Raw genomic sequence first — 24,250 nt, 5'->3', positions numbered from 1 at the left:
CGGTGGACTTCTCCACATTTTGTTACTAGTAAAGTACTTTAGACAGTGACTGAGATTAAAGGAAAACTTACCACTAAGTGGCAGTTGCAAAAACACAAAACTGCATGACTGCAAAACCAATGGCTCAATTTATGAGTAAAGCTTCACCAGCTAGTCTCCATTTTCCTTTAACTTAAGAGAAAACTAGTATGGGACACAGTTATACAATACTCAATATTACCTTCTGATATGTTGCAGAATTTGTTAAAAAAAATAGCCTATTACTTAGCTTTTGTTTTGAGACTTGCTCTTTGTTATGCATATCCTTTTAATACAGTCCACTATTGTTTATAGCAGAAAGTGGGGCACAAATATCCTCTGCTTCTATTGGGAGGGGCTCACAGTTCCCATGTTTCCTCCTCAGAACCGAAAGGCTGTGTGGAAATTGAATTAGTTTTGACTGAATGGTCAGAATGTGTCTCGGGACACCCAGTACTTTGAAAACAAAGACCTAGCAGCTGCTTACAACAATTAACGCAAGGCCCATCTGATTACTGCTGTGGAAATGTACCTGTGTTGTGGCAAATCTGGCAAATAAAGAGAGAAGCGAGGAGTCAAGACAGCTATGTAAATGGGGCTTTATGGAAAATGACACACGTGAACTGGAGCAGTTACCTTATTTTCCAAGCTCAACTGTACTATACTGATACAGTAATTTCCTCTGAGGGCCTGCATCTACAACCCCAGGAGCAGTCACAAAATTGAATCTCCAGCCAGGCATTGCTCTTTCACTTACTCCCCTATGTGTGCCTATTCTGAAGCACAGTGTTTTTTTTCTTAATTGTCTATGATTGTATTCATACACTCTACTCTCTGAAATCTGCAGACTGAAAACTTAAAGGCATGAGCACAACAGGGGACCTGGTGACAACACTGAGCTTTCTATGAAGAGCAAAACAAATCGAGTTTAACTCATTGTTAAATGAGTTTTTCTCTGATGAGGCTGAGGTCTTTGCTGCTGTCCAAGATGTGTAAGCTAAGCACTGAAGACATTGGTCAACAAACAGCTTCTGTTTGATTTAAAAAGGGAAAGCTGAGCTCACTGCCGCAGACCTGCTATAGCTATCAGCTGACCTGCTTCCACACAGACATGGTGCTTTTAACGATGTTTACCAGCTTAGCACCATTTGATGTCTAATGACAAAAACAAAAATGCACTAAATCTGAGGATCTTGTTAGGAAAAGAACATCCGTGCATTTATTAATTTTTAAACCTATTGTTGTCGTTAAATATGAACGGTAGCATAGTGGTTAGCCCTGCATTCAGTTCTAAACCTTGGTTGCTATCTGTGTGGAGTTTGTATGTTCCTCCCAGGTTTGCTTGAGTTTCCTCCAGGTGCTCCAGTTTCTTCCCACAGACACGCTGGTAAATTGGCTTCTGGTGAAAATTGCCCCTGGTGGGATTGTGTGCCTGTTTGTGTCTGTGTGTGCCCTGCGATGGACTGGTGTCCCATCCAGGGTGTTTCCCACCTGTTGCTTGCTTCAGCCACCCCGCAACCCTGTACTGGATAAAGCAGTTAGAAAATGGAGGGACGTCATTAGAAAACTAGATCAACTTGCAGATGGTACAAAAATGCTGGAGTGGTAAACAGCAAAGCAACAAGAATATACAAATACACATAGATTCAGATGCAATCATAAATTGAGCAGCCACGTGGAAAATTAAACTTAAAATTGATAAGTGCACAGAGACCCACACTGCTAATAAGGACATGCACTGTAATGTAGGAGTGATTTTTAGCTGCAAAAAGCAACATACAATAGAAAACTGGGTGTTCAAGTAGATTAGAAATGTATGTTCTCATTAAGACGAAGTGGGGAAGCAGTAAAAAAGCAAACAGACTGTTTCTTAACATAAAGAGAGGTGGATACTTGGAACAGCCTCCCGAGACACTGGGCTGTTATATGAAATGGCTGGATGACATGTTAGACTCACTGTGCTACTAGTTTTCCAGATGACTAAAAGTGGGAAGAATAGCTGTCACGACCGCCAGCCAGCAGAGATCAACCCAACAAAAGAGCTAACCAGTGCCAGCAATGGGTTAATAATAACAAGCGCCGCCGCACGTGTTAATCCATCAGCACATGCTCTACCGTGCGGCACGCAGCGCTATTTAAACCATTCATTCCTCTCCTAAAGAGCTCTTACCTCGCCTTTGTTTGAGCCTCTCTTGCGATACTTCTCCCGGCTACTGAACTTCCTTTTGTCTTTTGACCACGAACTTGCCTAACGTTTTGGATTGAACGCATGTTTCACTATGTTCCCTCTCCTTCGTCTGCATACGATCCTCATACCTCATCATTGGGATTCGTTACAATAGCCACGAAATCTCATTTGTGACTTTTGTTATGTCACTCTAATATTTGCTCAATTCAGGAAGCAACTGTGGAAAACAACAACAGTTTAATATGTTGTGAGTCAACGGAGATCATACTGTATCTTCATCAGAAGATATGTAACAATTCAATTAATAAAATAGCCAATTAAATTGGGTGAAAAGCCACATGTCTGTTTCTCACCCCCTGGCAAATATTTTAGAGTTAATTACATTATTGACAGCAGCATGAAAAAGGTGCCTGTAAACAGTAATTTGAAGAAGTTAAGATTTGCTTGACTATAAAAGGGTAATGAGAAAATAAAATTATAAGAACGCAAGAAAAGCATATACATCAGTTGTTTTTTTATTTGTGTGGCTTTGGCTTTCATATAAAGTTTGTGCACTTGTAGTAGAGCTCTGAGCCACAGAAGTGACATCACCCATCAAAACCTGGATAGTGTAACTCAGCCCTGACACAGTACATACTGTCTAAAGCAAAATTAAGTAATCAATGTCCTACAATACAGGAAGTCAATTAAGTGAATATTTCATGGGTTATTAAGATTTTAGATGGAATGATAACTAGAAAAATGCAAGGACGTATTTTGCTGGTCTAGAGAGGATAATGCTGAAGATAAAGATCTATAAATAATTGGAATTTTCTGGAGAGGAGGCAGAGAAGGGATTTGATCAAAGATGACGCACGTCTGAAAAGTACCAACAAAAACGACTTAACGAATTTGCTGCTGTTAGAAACAGCAAATCATAAACCAGGCACACAAGTGGAAATTTGCAGTCGGTTCATTTAAGACTGAGAACAGGTGCCACCTCTGTACACAATGGTTTGTTCAGGTCTGTTTCCCAGCCATATTGTAAAAGCTGATTCTATGGTGTCCTTTGACAAACAGATGGATCAATGAGAGTGAATAGGAGCCAAAGGTTGAATGACCTCTTTTCATTTGTAACTGCTTATTGTTCTCACGCAAATTGAGCTCCAGTCAGTAGAAAACAGTAGAAAAAAACAGGTGAAGAGAAGGATTGGGGCAAAATCAATGGAAAGGCAGTCTTTCCTCTATCATGCTATCTTGATTACTCTTTCAAATGATGGATGTGGAAGTTAATTACATTTATGAACACACGTTGGCCTACAAGTTGTTTTGCAAATGCCAGTCCAGGGTTAATCCCATTTTCTTTTTAAATCTGCCATTTTCAAGACTAATGTAAAATATAATGTAATATATTTAGATTATGCCTGTCAACATTGAGAACTATGGTCTTAGACAAATCCTGAACTAATGAATTCAAAGACATAAATCCTTAAACTGTTTACTTAATCCAGTTATGTAAGTTCTGTAACTTTTCTGTAAAGTATAAAAACACACAAAGCTATCCCATAACATTTTATAATAAAGGCAGAGATCAGCATGTCACATTTAAACAATTATGGAGAAAGGCTGATGTCCCAATAATTCTGGCATTTAGTTTATTATTTTACTTCATGTTTCACTCTACTGATATTATGAAAACAAAATGATGGTGATGATGGTGGACTAGGAAAATGCTTTCACGCTGCAATTGGAGCAGTGGAAGAAGCAGGACCTTCAGTTTTTAGGATGTACAAAAGGCACAATCACAGTAATGCAAAAGGAATTACAGTGTAATTCATTCTCTATAAAATGTGATTCTTTAAAGCAAGCAATTCGGTTTTCAGTTGGGTGGCACAGTGGGGCAATGGCTATCACTGCTGCTTCGCCCTGGGTTCAGTTCCAGACCTGGGATGCTTCTCTACATGGAGTTTATATGTTAACCACTTGTTCAAGTAGGTTTCCTGTGAGTGTTCAGGTTTCCTCCCATAGGGAAAACTGGCCTTGGTGGTGAATGTGTGCGTTTGTGTCTGTGTGGACAAACATGAGGGGAACACACAAGCTCCAAGCAGATAGCACCCTAGGAATTGAATCCAGGGCCCCAGTGCTGTGAGGCAGCAATGCAGACCACTGTGCCATTCTATCACTCAAAAAAAGCAAACTATAACAAATCCGTTCCTAACAAATTAGAAAGCAGACAGATTTAACAGCAAAATGATCCTAGAAACTGTGAAATTACCGTTTAAGGTGACATCCAACATACAGTATACCAGGCATAAGAAGCATTTGTGTATATGTGCATATACAGTATGGTCTGAGGAAGATAAAGCATATTACTAGTAATAGGTTTATTCAATGCTGAAAAGGGAAGAAAGAAATCACAACGTTTCGGTTGTGGAGCCTTCTTCAGGTGTGAGGTGTGAGGTGTGAGGTGTGTTCTTATATTTATTCCTTACACCTGAAGAAGGATCCACGGCCGAAATGTTGTGTTTTCTTCCTTCTCTTTTCAGCATGGAATAAACCTACAGTATTACTTGTTCCTTTGCAGCCTACGCATGCTGACGCAGCTCCCCACCTGAACTACTGAAGCATATAACTATGCATATATTATAATTCTTGCATGTTTTCGGTGGCAGTTGGATTAATTGATAATTCATGACAATTATTAATCAATCAAGTTGACTGAACCAACCTTTTGAATAATTAGTCTGGTGAAAACCCCAGAAATGAACCAATATGTCCTGTATGTAAAGGAAACACCGCTTTCATGATTTTGGAGTTTACCTTCTGCACAAGAATTTGCTTTGGATGGACATAGTCAAGTACAAGCAATCAGGGCCACAAACCTCACAATTGATATTTCCCTGGAATTGGTACTGTTCTTTGAGATGTTTCCTGAAAAAAAAATGACTCTCTCTAGACTCTAGTGAGTTCTTGAATGCAGCTTCTTCATCTCATCTGAACATTATATATATCAAGAGTAAACGGTTATAAAATGTCATATAATAAGCAGCAGATTGCAACAAAAGACCCCCTCCCTCCCTTTTACTTAAAAAACCTCAGACTTTGTGCAACTTTTTTTTCTCTTTCCCAATTTCTCCAGTTTACACCTTTGTCAGTTATTATTGTACCCGGGAAAGAATGCATAAATAATAACTGCATAATAATGGAAAGCTTTTGTTTCTCAAGGGAAACTCAAATCCTTTGGCATCTCCCCATGCCAAACGTAACTGTTTTCCTCCTTTAGACGTGACGCTTGCGCTATTCAGAGGATTTATGGTTTTAACACTAATAAAAACCCAACAAAACATTTATAGAAGAACGCAAGATAGGATCCAAACATGGAGAGGCCATTATCCGCTTATTTACACTGTACACACATATAGAAATAAACACGCAACTCTGAGTACCACAGAATTAAATTCATGTTATTCAACTTATGTATTCACATTACAACATCCACATTGTTCAGCTTGTGACAAATAGTTCTAATAATTTCAATACATATTTACTATATAATACATTTTACCAAGAGGCACTTCCAGTAATTCTGGCAATGAAGGAGCTACAGTATTGTGTCTAACTTACAAAAAACAGTAAAAATAAATAGTTTATCTAAAAGATTTTTTTTTGTTTGATGTCGGTTTTTATCTGTACAGTATACAGTATATTTTGTACAAAACAGAACATTTACCAGCAATAAAATGAGTCTTTCACTTAACAAATACTTGTGAATTAAATATTTCTCCGTTTTAAGTATTGCTACATGTGTTAAGTGCAAGATACTAGTGAGAAGAAAGTAATTATTCAGTCTGTGAAGTGCCGGCTGTATAAAAAATACAATACTCTTTTTTCTCCTTTTCATTTTGTAAAGCTTGTTTGGGTATCCTTTTATTAACAATATGTTTTGCTAATTAATATCGCATGAAAAGGCATCAATATGCATTATTCCTTTTGATGATGCATTTTCTACTAATACATTTGAAATTTTAAATGTAATACATAGCTGTTTAACTCTGGTTTTAAGGACACATTTTGGAGGCTCCTGAATCCTGTTTCGATCTTACCTTCAAAAGAGTTGTCAAGGAATGTTTATCATCACTTAACACATTTTTCCCATTCATAAATCTCAGGCATGGCCCTTGAAAAAAAATCCCAAAGTCTTAGAGGAAGAGTACTGTCCTCCTGCTCCAGATGCTACTCAGAATACTGTCAGCATACTGAGGAATTTGGTGGTGAATGGTAGCATTATTCAGCATTAGTATACTAACAGCATTTCTTCTATACTGTATAAACAATAATAGAGACTCTATTCATTTGATTGCTCTCACATGCCTGCATGCCAGATACTCACAATAAAATCCAAGTGTTCCAGGGATAGATTATGTCAGACTATGTAGATGACGGTAAATTGTTTTGTTTTTTTTATATAGTTTTTAAACAAGGAAGCAGTGGACAGGTATTATTTTATTAGTTTGTTGTGTGTGGTAACAAAAAGTGAAAATAATAGATTAAGTGAACTACTACAGTACTTGCATGTAAAACTGTGTGTCTGTGTAAAATTTGGCATGTTAATATTATTTGTATTTATGTCATAATTGCACAATATCATTGTAATTATTAAAAGGTAGCAAAAACAAAACCTCAGCATAAGACTTAAAAATACCCCTTAGTTGAAAATGTGTAAACAACTATTAAAAATGTAAATCTAATCTTTTTTAACAAACCTTTGACTGGCAATGGTAAAACTGTACAAGATATTGTCTGCTTTTGCAGAAGTACAGTATTCGGTTTGTGTTTTAAAAACTAAATGGGAACTGTGGAAATAATCTCAATCGTTATAAAATGGGTGGCATATTTTGAAGATACGGCTGCAACAACATTTTTCTCAGATGCCTTTAGGAAAGACAAACTGTAATTCTGACCTCCCCCCAAAAAAGAATTGCGAAGGAGACACAATTATGCACTACAGAAAAGCACTGTGAAAATTTCACTAGATCCATAGTGGCTATTACTGTATCATAGTAGGGCTAAGAGCATTCCAATAGCATGCTTTCTTCATCGTGCTTTTGGTATTGGTTCTGTGAGGCAGTGTGCTGTGAAACTGTGCTCAAACTTTCCATACGGTAACACTGGAACACTTGGACTGCGCAGAGGAAAGAGATCACATAGGAATAAACATAAAATGGATGTAAAATTGGCACAAAATAAGGAATGCATATTAAAAATCATGAGCATAAAATGTGATTCACCATTAAATTAATGCTTCACACTTGCAAGAGTACATAAAACTATATTTTCCTGCTTGGAAAGTGCTCTCTGTGCTCATATGACTAGTTTGTATCAAGTAATATGATTGTCTAATAGGAGCTCATATCATATAATGAAACATGATATCATAAAGATCATTCTCAGTGAACACAAGTATTAAGTTTATCCAAAGGTAGCATACAGTATAAATAATACAGGCTGCCAATAGTGTAATACCTGGTTACAGGTCTGGACTTTACAGTAAAAACCCATTATGAATATTCTGCCCTTACAAACCCTAATGCTCAGTATGACAATACAGTTACAGGCTTGAGAAATTAAATCAAATCAAAAGAAGAAATGTTTTTTAGGGCTACATATTTCATACACCATGTTTTGTGAAATTTCCTAACATTGGTAATGTCATATTTTTCATAACAATCTTTTAGATCCTCAGTGATTCAAAAGGAGGCAAAACCCTAAAAATAATTTAAAATGAAAAAGAAAAAATATATATTGGAAAAACTTATGGTAAGTAATAAATGATGTATAGAATAGTCACATCTTAGGCACTCGAGGGACTGGAACACAACTGAAATTATGGGCACATATCAATAAACCTTCCGATATAAGAATATAACGCGGTCAAAACACAAAAAAACTCAATTTCCACAAATAGGGAACTCCACTCTTAATACCACAGTTTAAAATAGTCACTCTTGTTTCATATACAGAATTGACACAAGGGGCAAATATATATTGTGTACGTTAAGAGAACTTAAAGAATTTGCTAACACCAAAGAGGACAAAAGGGCTGCTTTAATCTGTTTTTCTGTATTTGGGTCCTTAATAATTTGATACAGTATGTTAAAATCAAAGGATACTGTGTCTCAAAACTCCACATACATAAAAGAGCTTTTTAATATGATTTAGAGCTACCAGCTTGTTAGTTTCTTAGATGTCTTATGATTATTTAGTAATAGGTTTGTCTCTAATCTGATGGACATTTCTACACGGTTTGATTCTTATTTAGCACACATGTTGTAAATGGACATGAAACAGGAAACCTTAGAATTGGCATAAAATGGGTATTGGACAGTACTGATCCCTAATGATTTACACCAAAACATTTAAAAAGGACAATTGAAGGAGACTTACTAAAAGAAAAAAAAAAGCGTTTTCTAGAAGCTGGTAGTGTCTAGTGCTAAATCTGTGGTTTTCTACAAACAGCTACAATACTCCTAATGACATAAGCTCTTTAGCTTTTGTCTCTTCCAATACACATCAGTACTGTACAAAAAGAACTTAAGCATTTGCTAAAAAGAAAAAGGGGGACAGACAGATCACAATAGCATTGGCACCCATTCACCCATTTAAAATCATCAAATGAATCCTGCTACACTTTGAGCATAGCTTGGACTTACAAATCAAAAGAGGGTATTTATTTTATGTATTTCTTTGGCAGTAAAAATATATGTTAGTTATATAACAGGTCAGAGTTTGTAATACCCTACACAGTACCTCTGAGCATTCTGTGTTTTGCAAGTGAACTGAAAATGCAACAATTGTATGAAAGTACTCTGATACATTTTAATCAAGACATCACAGGTGGTAGAGTGGGCTACTTGCTCATTGGCTCACGACACATCTGACGCTCCTAGAGTTAGTTGTCCTTGAAAAGGCTGGGACACACAGAGCAGTGGTAATCCATGACTTCTGAGATCACCATATCCCAGAGGCTCTACACAATATAACTGGAATATGAACAGCTTTAAAACAAAGTCAATACATGTAAAACATTCTCCTATTGATAGCTTGGGATGGCAAATTGTTTTCATTGACAAATCAATCATTCCATATTTTAGTTTCACTTTGATTATTAAATGCAAGTAAACCCTGATAATACTTTGCAGCTGAAAAATTAAATATATTGTAGGGGATATAGAAAGAAAGAAATACACCACCTGCCCATTTTGCTGCTTAGGCAGCCTGACATAGCTGTCATGTCCAGATTTTCCCATTCCATTATCTTACTAAGCAGCTAGTGACAGCAACATTGTCTGTCTGCTGATGCATCTTCCAAATTCTGACTACCTCGATGAAGACAATCCAAAGAGCACCAAGCAAAACAGAAGAAGTATATCCTGCATGCATTGTGGACTCTTTTGCCTTTTGGAAGATACAGGGTTCAAAAGCATTTAATAAAATCTCTGTCAAGTCTGAGGACCTCCCTAGTAGCATTCAGTGATACACAAGTATTCAGAAAATATTATATCTTTGACTTTTCTAAAGGGAAATAGAAAAAAGAAAATGGTCCAATTCAAAGTGTTTCTTATGCAGTAGAGCCATAGTTATATCGGGGGGACAATGTGAGCCCATCTTCCTTGGATCCTCCTGTAGACTGGTGATGGCAATAGGGTGGAATGGGGTAGATTGGGGCTGGAATGGGGTGGTTTATAATGCCTCCAGCCTTTCACAAGCACCTCAACAGCACCAGTCAGCATACAGGTTATTTCAGTTAAAACACTGAGGCTAGAAGCAAACCCGTAAATACCCAACAATAACATAAAACAATTAACAAAGTCCTATGTACCATAGACTTTTTTTTGGCACGCTTATTTTATATCTTTACTATTAAAAAAAACTTTACCAATCACTTTGACTTAAAAAGCTGTCAGATCTTCCCTTTATGTTCTGAAAACCTGAGATATCAACTAAGATTTTGAAGAAACAGAAATGGCAGTATTGCTTGTAGTGTGTATCCTAAATTTCTCTTACTTTTTAAAAGCATTTTTTAAAATCCTTGACTTGTCAAATAGTTTCCTAATGTCCATAATAACCTAAATAATTAATAGGGTACCTTTGGAATAGACAAAAAAGCACCCTACATTTATGTCTTTTTAAGAAAAGATTGTGGCCTCAATTCAACTTCATTTCAGATGATAGTGCAGAATAATAACTCATCTCTCTGCAGAATGAGAAGACTGGTCATTCACTGGTATGCAATTATATGACAAGAAATGGGTACCCAATTGACCATTGAGTATTACTAACAGACAGAAAGTGTAGTGTATTTACATGGCTATCTGTTCATCAAAGCACTGAAGTAAAAAAATAATGAGCTGATAATTAATGTGCATGTGCCTCAAGATGTGCAGAAGAGCTATGCTATAACATGAATGAAGCTCTGGCTCTTCAAAAGCTCGAAAGCATAATTAGGAACGCTTGAGTCAAGGGAGCACAGGGATTAAAGGGATTTTCCAATTCATTCCAGTGCTCAACTTCGCTCTTCAGAACATCAGAAAGATTAAAAGGAAGAGAAGGTTTTCTGACCCATAATTTCCCATTACTCCAGGACCAAGAGCCAAGAACGTATTCTTGTCAAGTGAATTGGCTGATGAGGAACAATCAATTATTGAATTCATGAGGAATCATCAATAATGTGCTGATAAGCACAGGCACATGAAAGGTCCACCTCAAAAATGGAATGGAAGAATAATTTATCAATAGTTTTACATCTGAATAACTTCACCAGGTCTCAGGTCACCTTGAGTTAAATACTGTCATTGGAAAATTGGCTCTTGCCATAACAATTAATGAATCTTCTGTTTTTATCTGAGCATTACACCTCAAGGATATACATCTAAAATGATTTGAATGTATATAATTACACTGTAATTGAAGTGAGACCCTCAAAAACTATAAAAGGAACACAGGGCCACCAGCATTATTGAGGTTTGTGACTTAGGTTTTGATCGTTGTGAAGGAGACTGTCATAAATAGAGCTCTGTGTTACTCTGGAAACAATTCAGCTGTTTCTGTGCAAAACTTTATAGCTTATAAACACATTCCATTCAGACAAGGTACTTAAAAAAATCCCCCAGTTGCTGCATTAAATAAGAAATCTTTCTCTTCTATAATAAGCTGCTTGAATCTTTCCTATTAGCCTGTTTCCACTGTGGGTCTTTACCTAGATTCTTGCTTTTTACAGTTTTATATACTGTATGCCTCTTGAAATGAATGAAGCCATATCCATTATAACTCACAAAAAATAAAAACAAAACCCTAATACTGCACTTTTAAAGAATTACATCAGCCAGAAGTTTGGTATAAACTAAAACGAGACATAGATCACAATGGCTGCTTCTCTGCACTGAGGATTTTTGTGAAACAAGGGGTACCATATGAAGTAATAAAACTTATTTTTTTCTAAGTAGTCTGTCTTTATCTTATGGCTTTATAAATGGATTCCTTTGTATAAATGTCCTGCAATGTTTGCTATTAAATTATGCTTAAAATTAAGAAGGTCACTAATTATCTTCTTAACGACACATAAACAAATAAACAAGAAGTTCCCTTCTTTTTGGCTGGATATCTACACAGGAAAGTGGATCAAAAACAAAAACCAACAAGAATACAATAAAATAAATCCTTCTTATATTTACAATACAATGCTGTCAAACTAAGCAAACTAAAGGAAAAAGAGAAAAAAATAGAATTTTGGTTCACAGCAACAACAGAGAGGCAATGAAGCTGGCTAGTGTTTTTGTTCCTCTGTCCTACAGTACTACAGGCAAGAGACTGATTCTGTGGAAAAAAGCAATATAAAAATACACAACAAAATTGTGGCTTTTTCTTCAGAATTAAGATAATGCTCTAAAAAACTGTAGTATTTGTTTCACTCTATGAAATGGAATGAAAGCTACTAAAATTCATACCTCAATGGCCACGGAAGCAGGACACACATCCTGCTTCTCGATTATCATTAATCAAGCTCCCTGGGAGAACAGTATATATTCTGTTTGTACACGAGTTGGTGTGTAAAAAGATTTTTTTTTTCTTTTCAAAATGTTTTTTTTTCTTAGAAAAAGGAGCAGTCTCTAAAGCACACTGCTTCCGGTCTTCAGCATCATTTCACCTGTCGTCTCCTTGCCTTGGTTTCTGGAAAGTCTGTTGTGTGATCCTGTATTGCCGTGTGGAGGCTTCCTCAAAAGGAAGGTGAAATCTTCAGAACATGTACCTGACCTTTATCAGTATTGTTGTTTTCAGTTCATCATAAGAAAAACAACTCACCAAATAGACTTTACCCTATTGCTCCCCCTTCCTACCATGTACCCACACTCCCATCCTGATTTTTTTAGGCACGTTTTCCCGGAAAAAAAACAACAAACATCTACAGTGTTGTGTCTAGGTGATGTGCTGGCAAAAATAAAAGTCATTAGAAGTTCAAAGTTCAAGCTCTGGCAGACGGTGTTTGTGGCTCCCTTTAGTTATCCCTGTCATTGGGAGTTGGCCTCTTCCTGGGCCTGAGAGGCAGATTTCCCCTGGAGCAATCCCTCCTCCTGCTCCTCTTCGCCCTCTGCTCTCTCCTCTCTGCTGCCGCTTTCCTCCTCCTCCTCCCGGATGGATCCCGGAGGGGCGGGGAGCCGCCCTGTCTCCTCGGCGCTCTTCTTCGCCTGCTCCTCCTCGATGACCTTCTTCCACATCGCGTGGTTCTCCATCAGGTGCTGCGTGATCTGGCAGAAGATTTTCCTCCTCTTCTTGGGGACTCTTTGCTCTGTGAAGAGACGGGGAAGTAAGAATCAGAAACCCCTGTCCCGGCCTCGAGTCTTACCTGAGGGAAAGGGCCAAGACTGGAACTGGTGTCCACAGCTCCGCCTTCCATTTCATTTCAGTGCCTCATTGAGGAGAGCCTTTGGCTTTTTAGTCAATTTCTATTTTTTTGTTTTTCTTGTTTCAAACGTCAATGATTTGTGTAATATTTGGCTTTTTATTTACTTGAATTGAAACCGTTTCATTATCCTAATTGAGTTCAGTGCATGCTGCATTATAACCTTCTTGAAGATGAAGATCTCTCCCTTTTTGGCTTTCCCCAAATATTCTATGATGTGTACTGTAACCTTCCAGAAACTCATCCTCCTGGCTCCCACTCACTGATCACTCCTCACTTCAGTTCGTGTTCTTTTGAACTGATCAGTCTTATGGGGTTTAGGAGTGTGTAGTATCTCATCAGTGGTTTGTTAATGATATGAGTATTAAAAGCAATTAAAAATATGTTTTTTTAGTCCTTCACTGTGACTTTTTTTGTGTTGTAGCATTGGTTTTGATAAATCATACCGGAGCCAAGACCAGATATCCTGCTTTTCTAGTGGTTTTTAATACTCATTGCATCACACAACCATGGAGCAGGCACAATTGTGCTTTGTTAAAGTGTTAAGACCCTTCATAGGTGTTCCATTTTGTGAATTTACAAAAACTTTTTGCACATTTGTTAAAACTTAATATTTTATTCGAAACCTGAATGCTCAAACTGAAGACTTCTAATGGTCAGATAAATTAGCAAGGTTCTTAACGGTTACATTTTAAATAAATATTACAGTAGGGGGTGGCACGGTGATGCGGACGTTAGCCTGTGCAAACCTCCCATCATTGGGGCTTTGAGTTCAATTCCTGGTGTGCTGCCCGAGAGGAGTTTGTATTTTTTCCATGAATGTCATACTGTCCAGGGTGAATCCGGATTTCCGGTCATTGCTTGCAAGGTCAGGCTCCAGCTGCCCCATCACCCCAAGTTGGAAGAAGCTGAAAGACTTCACTTATCTTGTTTTTTATCTGGGTTTCTACTATCATTTTAACTTGATACCCCATTATTGTAATATGACACAAGAAGCACAAGAAGCAAGGGGATCTGCTGTCCCAATTTCGCAGATCCGTTATTAAATCTCGGTAACAAAATAAATTCAGTATAGAAAATTGATGGTATAGAACATTTTTAGAAATTCCTACCTAAGCACACAATCGTGAACTTTGTGAAAGTACTGTACTGTAAGTCTCCATGTTGTTGCAAATCCCTGGTCTTGCCATGGGCGATAAATCTTTTTTTTTCCACTTCCCTGGTGGCTCTTAAAAGAGCCCTTGTGTTCAAGGGAAATTCCCACAAATTGTGACATGATGTGGCCCTTCCTGCTCACTAGTCACTGTAATGACTAATGTAATGTGATGTACTGTAGGAGTGAAAAGGTACAGGTCGTGCAGCAGACATTTCACCGTTGAAACTTTCCAACGTGATCTGTATGCAGAGTTAACAAGTTCAATTTATTGGCAATACCATCTTGAAATCAAGAGCAATATTTCTATTGGATTAAAAGAGAAAGATTCACAGGCCTCCTTGTTTACAATGTAATAGGGCTGCAACACAAAATGTTTTGTGGCCTCATTTTGAAACAGAACATGGCGCTACAAATAGCTGGAAAGTTTATCTATTTTGTGATGTAAATAGGAGGTTTTACAAGTTACTGAGTACATTTTACTTTTATTGTGGTTTGAAATGCACTCATCAATGCTGATTCTTTCTAACCTCAAAATATAAAAATAGCATTGCAGTTCTCCTTTAAACTGGAGTTTGTCTTGATAAGGCCAACATGCCTAAAAACCGAAAACTGAACTGAACATCACAAAAAAAATATTTAGTGAGTGATTTTTTTTAAAAAGAAAGAAAAACATATTTCCCATACGTGAGGCCTCAGAACTGTCAGAAGCATCTTCCTCAGTTGTGTCATCCTCTTCTTCATTTTCGTCTGTGTCCCCTTCATCCTCATCCTCCTCAATCCAGCGTCCTGGCATCAATCCAGAGGAGTCGTAAGAGTGGCAGAGCGGCCCCACAATGTGAGTGATGAACGATTCCTGGAGTTTGGCCAACTGGGGAGCAGAACGGTCCATGAAGGGGCTGATGGGAAGGCCGAGGCTGGATTCTTCATCTCCCTGGAACATATTGAATTCATTTACTAAACACCTTCCAGAAACATGAACCAGATGCCAACTGTCAAGACTGTGTGTTTAATATGAATGTAGTATATGACATAAATTTAATATATAATAGGTACATATACATGTGCCCAGCTGCACATGCTGTATAATCATCAGAACCTTGTGTTTGAAATTAGGTTATTCACTACTTCGTTAAATGTATTTTTAAACTCAATAATTTCCCAATCATGCCTCTTCCAAGTTAATTGGAATAAACATAAAAAGTCTGCAAACAAGAAAGGCCATTAGGATGATCTACTGTAGCTTGTTTTGTTGCTAGTAGCTAGTTGATCTGGGGGTTTCGACATCGTAGCTGGGCAGTTTGTTTCAAACTGTCACAGCTTTTGGTGTACTGAAGTGCCTCAAAACACTTCCTTCTATTTGAGATTTGGAAATGTTTTCAGTTATGTCAGTGCACTCAAGGATTGGGGATTTTGAATACCTGAAACACGTCCTCTTGTCCTTTACTTGCACCCACCCCAATTCCAGAAACAAGGTTTAAATCCCCCCAGTGTGTTGTGTATATTGTACTATGTACTGCCTTGTAATTTGCACTATATGTAACCTGTCTACAATGTCTATGTCAGTGTCCCGTCTGTCCTGCCTGTATTTGCACCGTGGACCAGGAGGACCGATATTTCGTTCCACTGTATACTTGTATATGGCTGGAATGACAAATAAACATGAACTTGAACTTGAATTTGTAGTCTTCTGTATTTAAAGACTAAAACAATAATAAGTCATTACACCTATATAGCACTTTCCTAGACACTCCAATCAAAGCGCTTTACAGGTAATGGAGACTCCCCTCCACCACCACCAATGTGCAGCCCCACCTGGATGATGCAATGGCAGCCATAGTGCACGTCAGCTATCGGTGGGGAGGAGAACAGAGTGATGAAGCCAGTTCAGAGATTTTTAGGAGGCCATCATTCATTAGTAAAGGCCAATGGGAAATTCGGCCAGGACATTATACTCTTTTTGATAAATGATCACAGAGAATCAGGACCTCTCTTTTATGTCTCAGCCGAAGGACAGTGCTTTTTTACAGTATAGTGTACCTGTCAATACACTGGGGCATTAGGACCCACACAGACCACAGAATGAGCATCCCCTGCTGGTCCCACTAACACCACTTCCAACAATAACCTTAGTTTTCCCAGGAGGTCTCCCATCCAGGTACTGACTAGGCTCACACCTGCTGGGCTTCAGTGGGTTGTCACTTGTGAGTTGCAGGGTGATATGGCTGCTGGCTAAGCCTGTCAGAGTATGGGAATATTGTACATGTCAGGAGATGTATTCAGGTATTCAGAAACCTTAAAGGTACTGATGAATTCAACTCAGGGGACTTGAGCAAGAATACAATGACCAACTGACAGAAATGGAAATTACATTTAGGAATGCCCAAGAGAGAAAGTAGGATATACTTCTTCCCCCTTCAATTCAGGAAGTCAGCTACTGACTCCCTAGTTAGTAGGTTGAAGATTTCTCTGTGGGAACTTTTATGAAGTAGACTGATGAAATTCATGAATCATTACGCTACTAGGCCTACTGGCCTCTTCTTATTTGTAATTCTTTCTATATTCTTATGTATTTATTTAAACTGTCTTTCAGGTACATTTTAAAAACACGTCCCACCATCCTATGTTATTACGTATTTACATGTTATGTAATGAAATTAAAATGTTACCACCTGTTTTTATTTCTATTTCTTTTTTTAAATATTAAATTTATTCTTAATGCTTTTAGAATTACCTAACTTCTATTTGATGACAGCTACGCTTAGGTTTTGTAGATAAATTGTGAGCATTTCCACCATCTCTCTGCAGTACAAATTAGTGGGTCTGTGATTACAGCCTTTATTCCTCCAGTTGCTGTCTCAAGGGAAAATCGTGAATCACCTCACATAAAAAAAAAACATTTACTGACTTGATTCATTCATTTTTTGTGTTGTTTTTCTCCCCATGGATAAAGGGTCTTGCCTAATTACCGCTCTTAAGCATCATTGAACTTAACTGTTACGCATGAGCAATGCACCAGCACGTCATTGCTTCGGTAAACTGCAAGAAAGGTTTGGGCATGTCTGACGCAAAAGATGCTAGATGCTTGCTTCTGAATCCCCACTCTTGGATACTCCATAAAGGTCTTTACATTACACAACACTGAGACCGTATTATGAAGAAAACTCAAGTATCTTGCTTCCTATGTAGCAAACAAAGTGCCCTGCTGGCTTTCAAGAAATGCTGTTTTAAAGCTCAATTATCCTGTAACTCATTTCCTATGGGATGACAATAATGGCTGTTGTTTCAAAGATTTTCTGCAAGTTCCTGTGACAGTGGAGTGAGAGCCTCAAGACGTTGTGCTTCTCTCTGCCCTGACAGGTCCCCATTTTCCTATTCATCATGTGGGAAGGTTGGAGATCATGTAAGTGTTGATGAAGTCAGCCTCTAGCCCTGCCATGCCAATTCTCTTGCTGATCTACAGGTAAAAGGTGACCCATCAGTCAACAGCAATAGGGCTGCAATCATGAAATACCTCTGCTCTTATTAATGCATGGAGCATCACCAGCATGACTTTTGAAAATGTCCATACAAATCTACAATGCAGCAGAAATACTACAGCAAGTGTAGCATTCCCAGGTTTGGCTTGCAGTGGGTTTGTCTCCCCTTTAAGTCTGATGCCACAGGTTGTAAACATTGAACTACCCGGTAGCTGGTGATTACCTGGCTTAAAGAACAACATGAGCCTTCTAAGGCTCAAAAACAATGTGATTTTCTGAAGTTAGGTGCAGTGCATAGAGACAGTTGAGGTGTTATATAGTGTATGTCCTGGTAATCATTTAAGTGGCACCCTCGCTGACCTGCTCGTAGAACTCATTGACAATGCCCTCAGTCCACTGCAGATGGAGCTCTTTACATTTTGCTGGACCGTTTATGTCAGCCAACTTGATGCACATTTGACACACCAGCAGGCGGTCATTTTCATTCGCCCACTCAATGCCGGAGCCAACTTCATCATTCACCTATAGAGAAAAAAACACAGTGCTATTAGCATTTTTTACAACTATATTGATGATAAAAATAGTATTGGTTTTTTAAATTATTTTTCTCATTTTTAAAGTAAAATACTGCATTATATGAATGCTTTCCTCAAAACTAAACCTTCTCCTAGCCCGGCCATGACTGCAAACATGCTCATCATGCCCTCTGCACAAAAGATAAGAACACTACTGTATGATAATATTATCTTTCCTTTGTATAAATGAGGAGAAATGAATGCTGGATAGTATATAATCTTTTTATCAATTTTCCATAACTTAGTCCAATACAGGGTTGTGGTAAGCTGGAGCCTAGTCTGGCAGAATATGGGTACAAAGTAGCATACAGTACATCCTGGATGGAATACTGGGCCATCACTGGGCATACATTTGAACAGGAACAAATAATAGGTTTATTCCATTCTGAAAGAAAGAAAGCAAACAACATTTCTGTGGTGGAGCCTTCTTCAGGTGTGAGGAAGAAGAAGAAGGCTCCACGGCCAAAACGTGTTTTCTTTCTTCTTTTTTCAGCACGGAATAAACCTATTACTTGTTCCTTTGCAGCCTATGCATGCTGATGCAGCTCCCCACCTCGAATACATTTGCATACATACCTATAAGGGGCACAAATCAGAAACATCAATTAATCTGTATTTGAACTATAGGAGAAAACAAAAAATAAGATCCCCCGATCACAATCTAACCCAGGATCCCAGGAATATGAGGTAGCAGTGCTAACTGGTCTGGCTTTTGCAGATGGATTAAACTCTTTGATCGACAAAAAACACTTAGAAGAGACTTCCTGTAGGAAAAACATAAGAAAATGGTAGAATAGAAAACAGTCCACGTTAAGAATATTAGAAATATCTTGGTACCCTTCTCAGGAAACTGGGAAGCTGACACCAACATTTCAAGGATCAATCTCATGAGGATCTACTGTATGGGTAATTAGCTACAAGTATTGATTAAGATCACAAGCTGGGTGATCTTAACTTCTATTTTAGCCTTGATGAACATTCACTATTACAGCATGAGCAGGTATTCTGAGCAAGAGTGAAAAAATCTTAAGGAATTTGTGTTTTACTTGCTCAGGGTCGCCAATGTGCTGTTTTTGCATTGCCTGTCATGGAGTAATCGTGCATGTCCCAGGGCCTCTGATGATTACCTTTGCATTGAATTCAGCCAGAAAATCAAAGTGTTTCTTTAGGTCAGTTGCCAGTATGGCCTCAATGACCAGGAAACGAAAGCGCTTAAACTCCACATGGTCCAGGTTGGCCAGGAAGTTGTACTCTGGGCGGGACATGAAGAGGTTCCAGGCAGATGCAGCGTGATGGTTCTCCAACACTGAGCGGTCATTATAAAGCACCGCCTTAAGGAGAGAAAGGGACAGAGAGAAATGCAATTGTTAAAGAAAAGATTCCCTTCTTTGACGGCAGGAGAGCACAAGGCCAGTCCTTGAGGGCTTAAACTGTTTTGCTGTTAGTTTCAGCTGTAAACAACTTGGCCTAATCATTAGCTTTAATACGGCATTGGTTACAGATGCTTTAAAGATGCTGTACGACTTGCTTCTCTATGGCCCTTGAGGACCTAGTTGGTGCACTCCGTAAAACAGAGCAAGAACAATAAAGAAAAAGGACTCAACACATTTTTCTAAATGAAACTTGTCCCTCTTCTTCCATTTTCTGCCACACAGGAGTCCAGGACCAGGACTAAATAGCCAAAGACCTTTTTGTAATCATGTTCTTAAAACAAAAATTACTATAATTTCACTGTCAGTAACCATTCATAACCAAGCTGTGGTGCAACACAAAGATAATTTCCCCAAAGTTTACTGCATTATTTGGCTGTCACTTTTATCCAAAATAGGTGAACCTTTTACCCACTTATATGGCAAAGTACTTTACCGAAGGAATTTGGGCCGAGTACCTAGCCCAAATGTCTTGGATGACCCGTGTCCTGATGAGGACTTGAACCTGCAACCTTTCGGCTAGAAGACCCGAACCCAAATGGGTATTCCGCCAGAATCTGACAGATGCAGACGCACTCTGCTGAGAGGCAGTTACCTGGGGGGCGCTGGTAGCCACGAGGAAGGCGTTGGTTCTCCCTGGATGGTCGTAGTCATGCATGGCAGCTGCCACGTACAGAGCCATGAGTTCCAGCGCCGGGATCAGCCCCGACAGGCAGCCGTACCTGTCCTCCGCGCCGCTGTACGTCTTGGACACCACGTAGCCCATGTGGCTGTGAGTGATGCCGCTGTCCGAGTCTGCACAGCCACAGGCACAACAGGGACATTACGTCACTGGAGGTCATGTGCTGGGTGTGCACACTTATAGATATCTGTATTATATCTGTGGCAGCAGAAAACCTCCTGACGTCTGCTGTTCATCTGAAACTTGTTAGCAAAATGAGCAAAACGCTACTAATCCAACAATTGTTTTGCAAAGTATATGGTTCTTATCTTGGAATGTCATCTCAGCACGCACATGCATGGCGATGGGCCAATATTTGCAGATGCCTATTTTACACCATTGAATCTGTTCATAGGAATGCAAAATAACACCACTTTTTTAACTGTGTTTGAACCCTTTGTGGTGATTGCACCGAACATCATTTTCCAGTTTTGGTTCTATCTGAGACGACCAAAAAACAGATGTACAATGTATTCTAATCTGGTTCAAATGAGCGTCTTACTTTAACCCAAACCATAAACACACACATGTACACTGTACATTTTCATATTTAGGTGAAACTGCAAGTGACAGTCTGAAAGGTGGTTTAAACATACCAGAGTCACTGGAACCATGATCGTTGATGAGATTGGGAAGGCCAGGGATTGGTTGAGTAGTAAGGTACCAGACTGCATGCAGAACATCTGTAGCATGGATTCGATTGTGATCTGTGTTGTAAGAACATCTGGTGACATCACACGTCTGTACCACTAGATGGAACTATGACTCTACTTATTGTAAAACAATTCGTTTTAGAAGTAGGTATTTGTCTCCATCTTATGGTTGATTAAAGAAACTACTATAGCGTGAGGAGAAAGGATTAAAAATGATTACAAATGAGATAATAAACAGTAATGTGGTGTGTCTTGATTAGAAAATGACTTGGATATATATTTATTTGCAAAGTTAAACTTCAGTATGAAAAAATACAAATACACCAATTGAATTGGAACTGAGAAACATGTAGCAGAATACAGTATGTGTTGGATTCTCTTACACAGACTAAATTGATTTCAGTTTCCTGAAGATGAAGAAAACATTTAGGGAAATGTATTTTTGAATCATGTAAGATCAGGTGAAATAATAAGTCAGTTCTTTAACTTTGTGTAATGAAATAATTACATTGATAACAACCTTTAACCACTTTGTAAACTGTTTTGTAGAATATTGTATCCACAAAGATTAATAAAATGCTGTGTTGTATATTTATAATTTGACTGGTACTTAATTATAAATACACTTGCAATATACTGTACTTACATCTGATTGTGTGTTACATCTTCATATAAACATTCACGTATGCTTATAATCTTCTACCATCAAATCCTACTTACAAGGTATATCTCTGTATCCATTCTCAAGCGCATGAAAGTAATTCATGAATTCCCGGACAGGGATTTTAAATGTTTCAAAAAGACCGGTGTCCTCAAAAAGCCTGTAGGAGACCTAAAACACAAATACAGGTTGATCAGAGATAAAATATTTTATTCCACTGCATTGTTCGGTCTTTCATGAACAGTTATCTTGAGTGGAGGAGCTGTTCCCAGCTCAGCCTCTGGGCAGATGTGAAGGCTATTGTTGCCAGGGAATAATGAAATAAAAAAATCCCTTTTCTTCTCCCTCTTTCATTTCTTCTGAGCCATTGTACGGGCATTTTTATACATGACCTTGTCTTATCTTTTGTCTGCCATAAAAAGAGGTTTATAGCTATGTTACCTTGCTTGAAGCTTGTACAAATGTGTTGCAGTAAAAAATAAAAGCTTGCACATAAATACAATTTTATCTCACTTCAGGTTTCCAGTGTCTGCTTTTTGCTATTTATTGAACCTTATTGAATTCAGGACCCATACAGTACCTTATTCATCACCACCATTTATTCACCCTTTTAGCTTATGTGTTATCGTATTTTGTTTCCATAAAAGTTGCTAAGAAAAACAGATGTTTATTGATACTGAATAGGTCAAATAGTGCCATTTTAAGAAGAAGGAATGCGGGCAGCGTAATATCATCCCCTGTGACACAAAGCATTCACATTTCTTAAAATATTCTATATGAAAAACAATGTAAAAATCACTGAATGTCCATGTTAAACTGAAACCAAACACTGATTTAATGTAATGCTCTGGTGAGGCCCGGATTACAATACAGTTTTCCACTTTGGTCATCACTATTCAGCATTACCTCTGTATGACAGCTACAGCTAAAAGGAAAATCTTTATTCTCCCATAAATGAGGCTGGAAAATGGAACTCATTTTCCGTCATCTGCGGCCATTTCCAATAAAAAAAAACCATTCCATTTTTTTCTAAAATAAGAAGAGGCACCAGTAAACTAAGTACCCCATTGTCTACTCACACCAAATAAGAGCTTTTACTTTTTGCCATATTGTTTCTTGTGCAACATATCTGACTCAGTCATAACTTCAAACACTCTTCACAAAACACGAAGAGTCCACATGCAATTTAGAAGTTATGATATACTGTGAAGTATCCACCTTTTCAGCTGTTCACAGTATATTGCCCACGAATGGCTCTTAGTTTCCTGTATTAGATTTCTCCTTCTCTGCTGGCTCCTCTTGTTAGCAAAGTACACCAGTGTCCAAACCACCATCTTGCTCAGCTCTGGTGTGTATTTGCTTAGCCAGCACAGCATTTTTTAAAGATGCTCTTCTCCTCAGAGGCTCTCTGAAGCAGACTGACCTATCTGTCAGTGTTTTAGAATATTGAGTAACATTGTATCGTGTCCCCTTCACTATCCCCCTAATGGCTTTGCAGGCAGAGTGCCATCTCTCATTAGCCTTTCTCTGATCTGGTCCTTTCTTTTCTTTTCGCTGTGTATTTTTACGGTCCATGAAAGAGGCTGGGTAAACAGCATTGGAGCCCAAAGTGTTTCAGACTATCCACAAAGCCAATCTGCTTTGCACTGCCTCCAGAAACCAGCTTAGCCCTGTCTTGTAAGAAACTTCTGCAGCCCATCAGAGACGACAGGTCAATGCAATTCACTCTTCTTCCTCTGAACCTCTTCCAAAATATGCCAGGGTCTGCATCATAGCAGAGCAACAAGTAATAGGTTTATTCCATGCTGAAAAAAAGAAGAAAGAAGGTATAATGCTTTTAATGCTTCCTTTTTCTTTCTTCTTTTTTTCAGCATGGAATAAACCTATTATTTGCTCCATTGCAGCCAACGCATGCTGACGCAGCTCCCACACCTGAACTACTATCATAGCAGAGCTACTCCTGACAGGGTGGATTGGCAAGCAAATGGCCCCACTCCTGCTCCTCATTGACCTGGCAGTTAAGTTTAGCCGATCAATGTGTCTATCAAGGGGGGGAGGTAATTGGAGTATTAGGAAAAAGCCTATGGAAATACAAGGATAACATGCAAACTCCACCCATAGGCCCCCAGTCCAGAATTGAACCCAGGACACTGTGAGGCCAACCATAAAGACTTCATATCCTTAAACCCCATAGGTGCCTAAATGCAATTGCAGCTGAGTATGTCTTGGTTTAAATATACACTTAATGAGCCCTAAGTTCACATAATCATATTCACTTTCCCTAAGACCTGAATAAGATTTGATCCCATGAGAGGAGCTGAGCAGCTGTGAATTAACCTTCAATAAAAAAATATCTCAACCTCTGATTTTTCTACTGGTTATAATGAATGTGTTCTCTCCCATTTCAGAACACAAAGACTTTGAGGGGCCGTTCCC

General features: G+C 38.4%; 1 protein-coding gene across 2 annotated transcripts in view; it reads right to left on the bottom strand.

The window, feature by feature from the left end:
* Positions 1–5,628: 5,628 nt before the first annotated feature.
* The window catches only part of pde3a (phosphodiesterase 3A, cGMP-inhibited), a 177,280-nt gene continuing 158,658 nt past the window's right edge, over positions 5,629–24,250 (bottom strand). For both annotated transcript variants that reach the window (XM_088645700.1, XM_088645701.1), the window contains 7 exons: positions 21,874–21,985; positions 21,097–21,207; positions 20,375–20,574; positions 19,477–19,680; positions 18,135–18,296; positions 14,983–15,229; positions 5,629–13,028 (listed from right to left, as the gene is read on the bottom strand). In XM_088645700.1, coding sequence (XP_088501826.1) covers positions 12,751–13,028; positions 14,983–15,229; positions 18,135–18,296; positions 19,477–19,680; positions 20,375–20,574; positions 21,097–21,207; positions 21,874–21,985 — 1,314 coding nt within the window. In that variant the 3' untranslated portion in view covers positions 5,629–12,750. The remainder of the gene's footprint in view (positions 13,029–14,982; positions 15,230–18,134; positions 18,297–19,476; positions 19,681–20,374; positions 20,575–21,096; positions 21,208–21,873; positions 21,986–24,250) is intronic.

Source organism: Lepisosteus platostomus, chromosome 9 (genome assembly GCF_059453375.1).
Source record: "Lepisosteus platostomus isolate fLepPlt1 chromosome 9, fLepPlt1.hap1, whole genome shotgun sequence".
Lineage (NCBI taxonomy): Eukaryota > Metazoa > Chordata > Actinopteri > Semionotiformes > Lepisosteidae > Lepisosteus > Lepisosteus platostomus.
The sequence above is the reverse complement of the archived record's forward strand: the minus strand, read 5'-3'. Positions and strand labels throughout refer to the sequence as shown.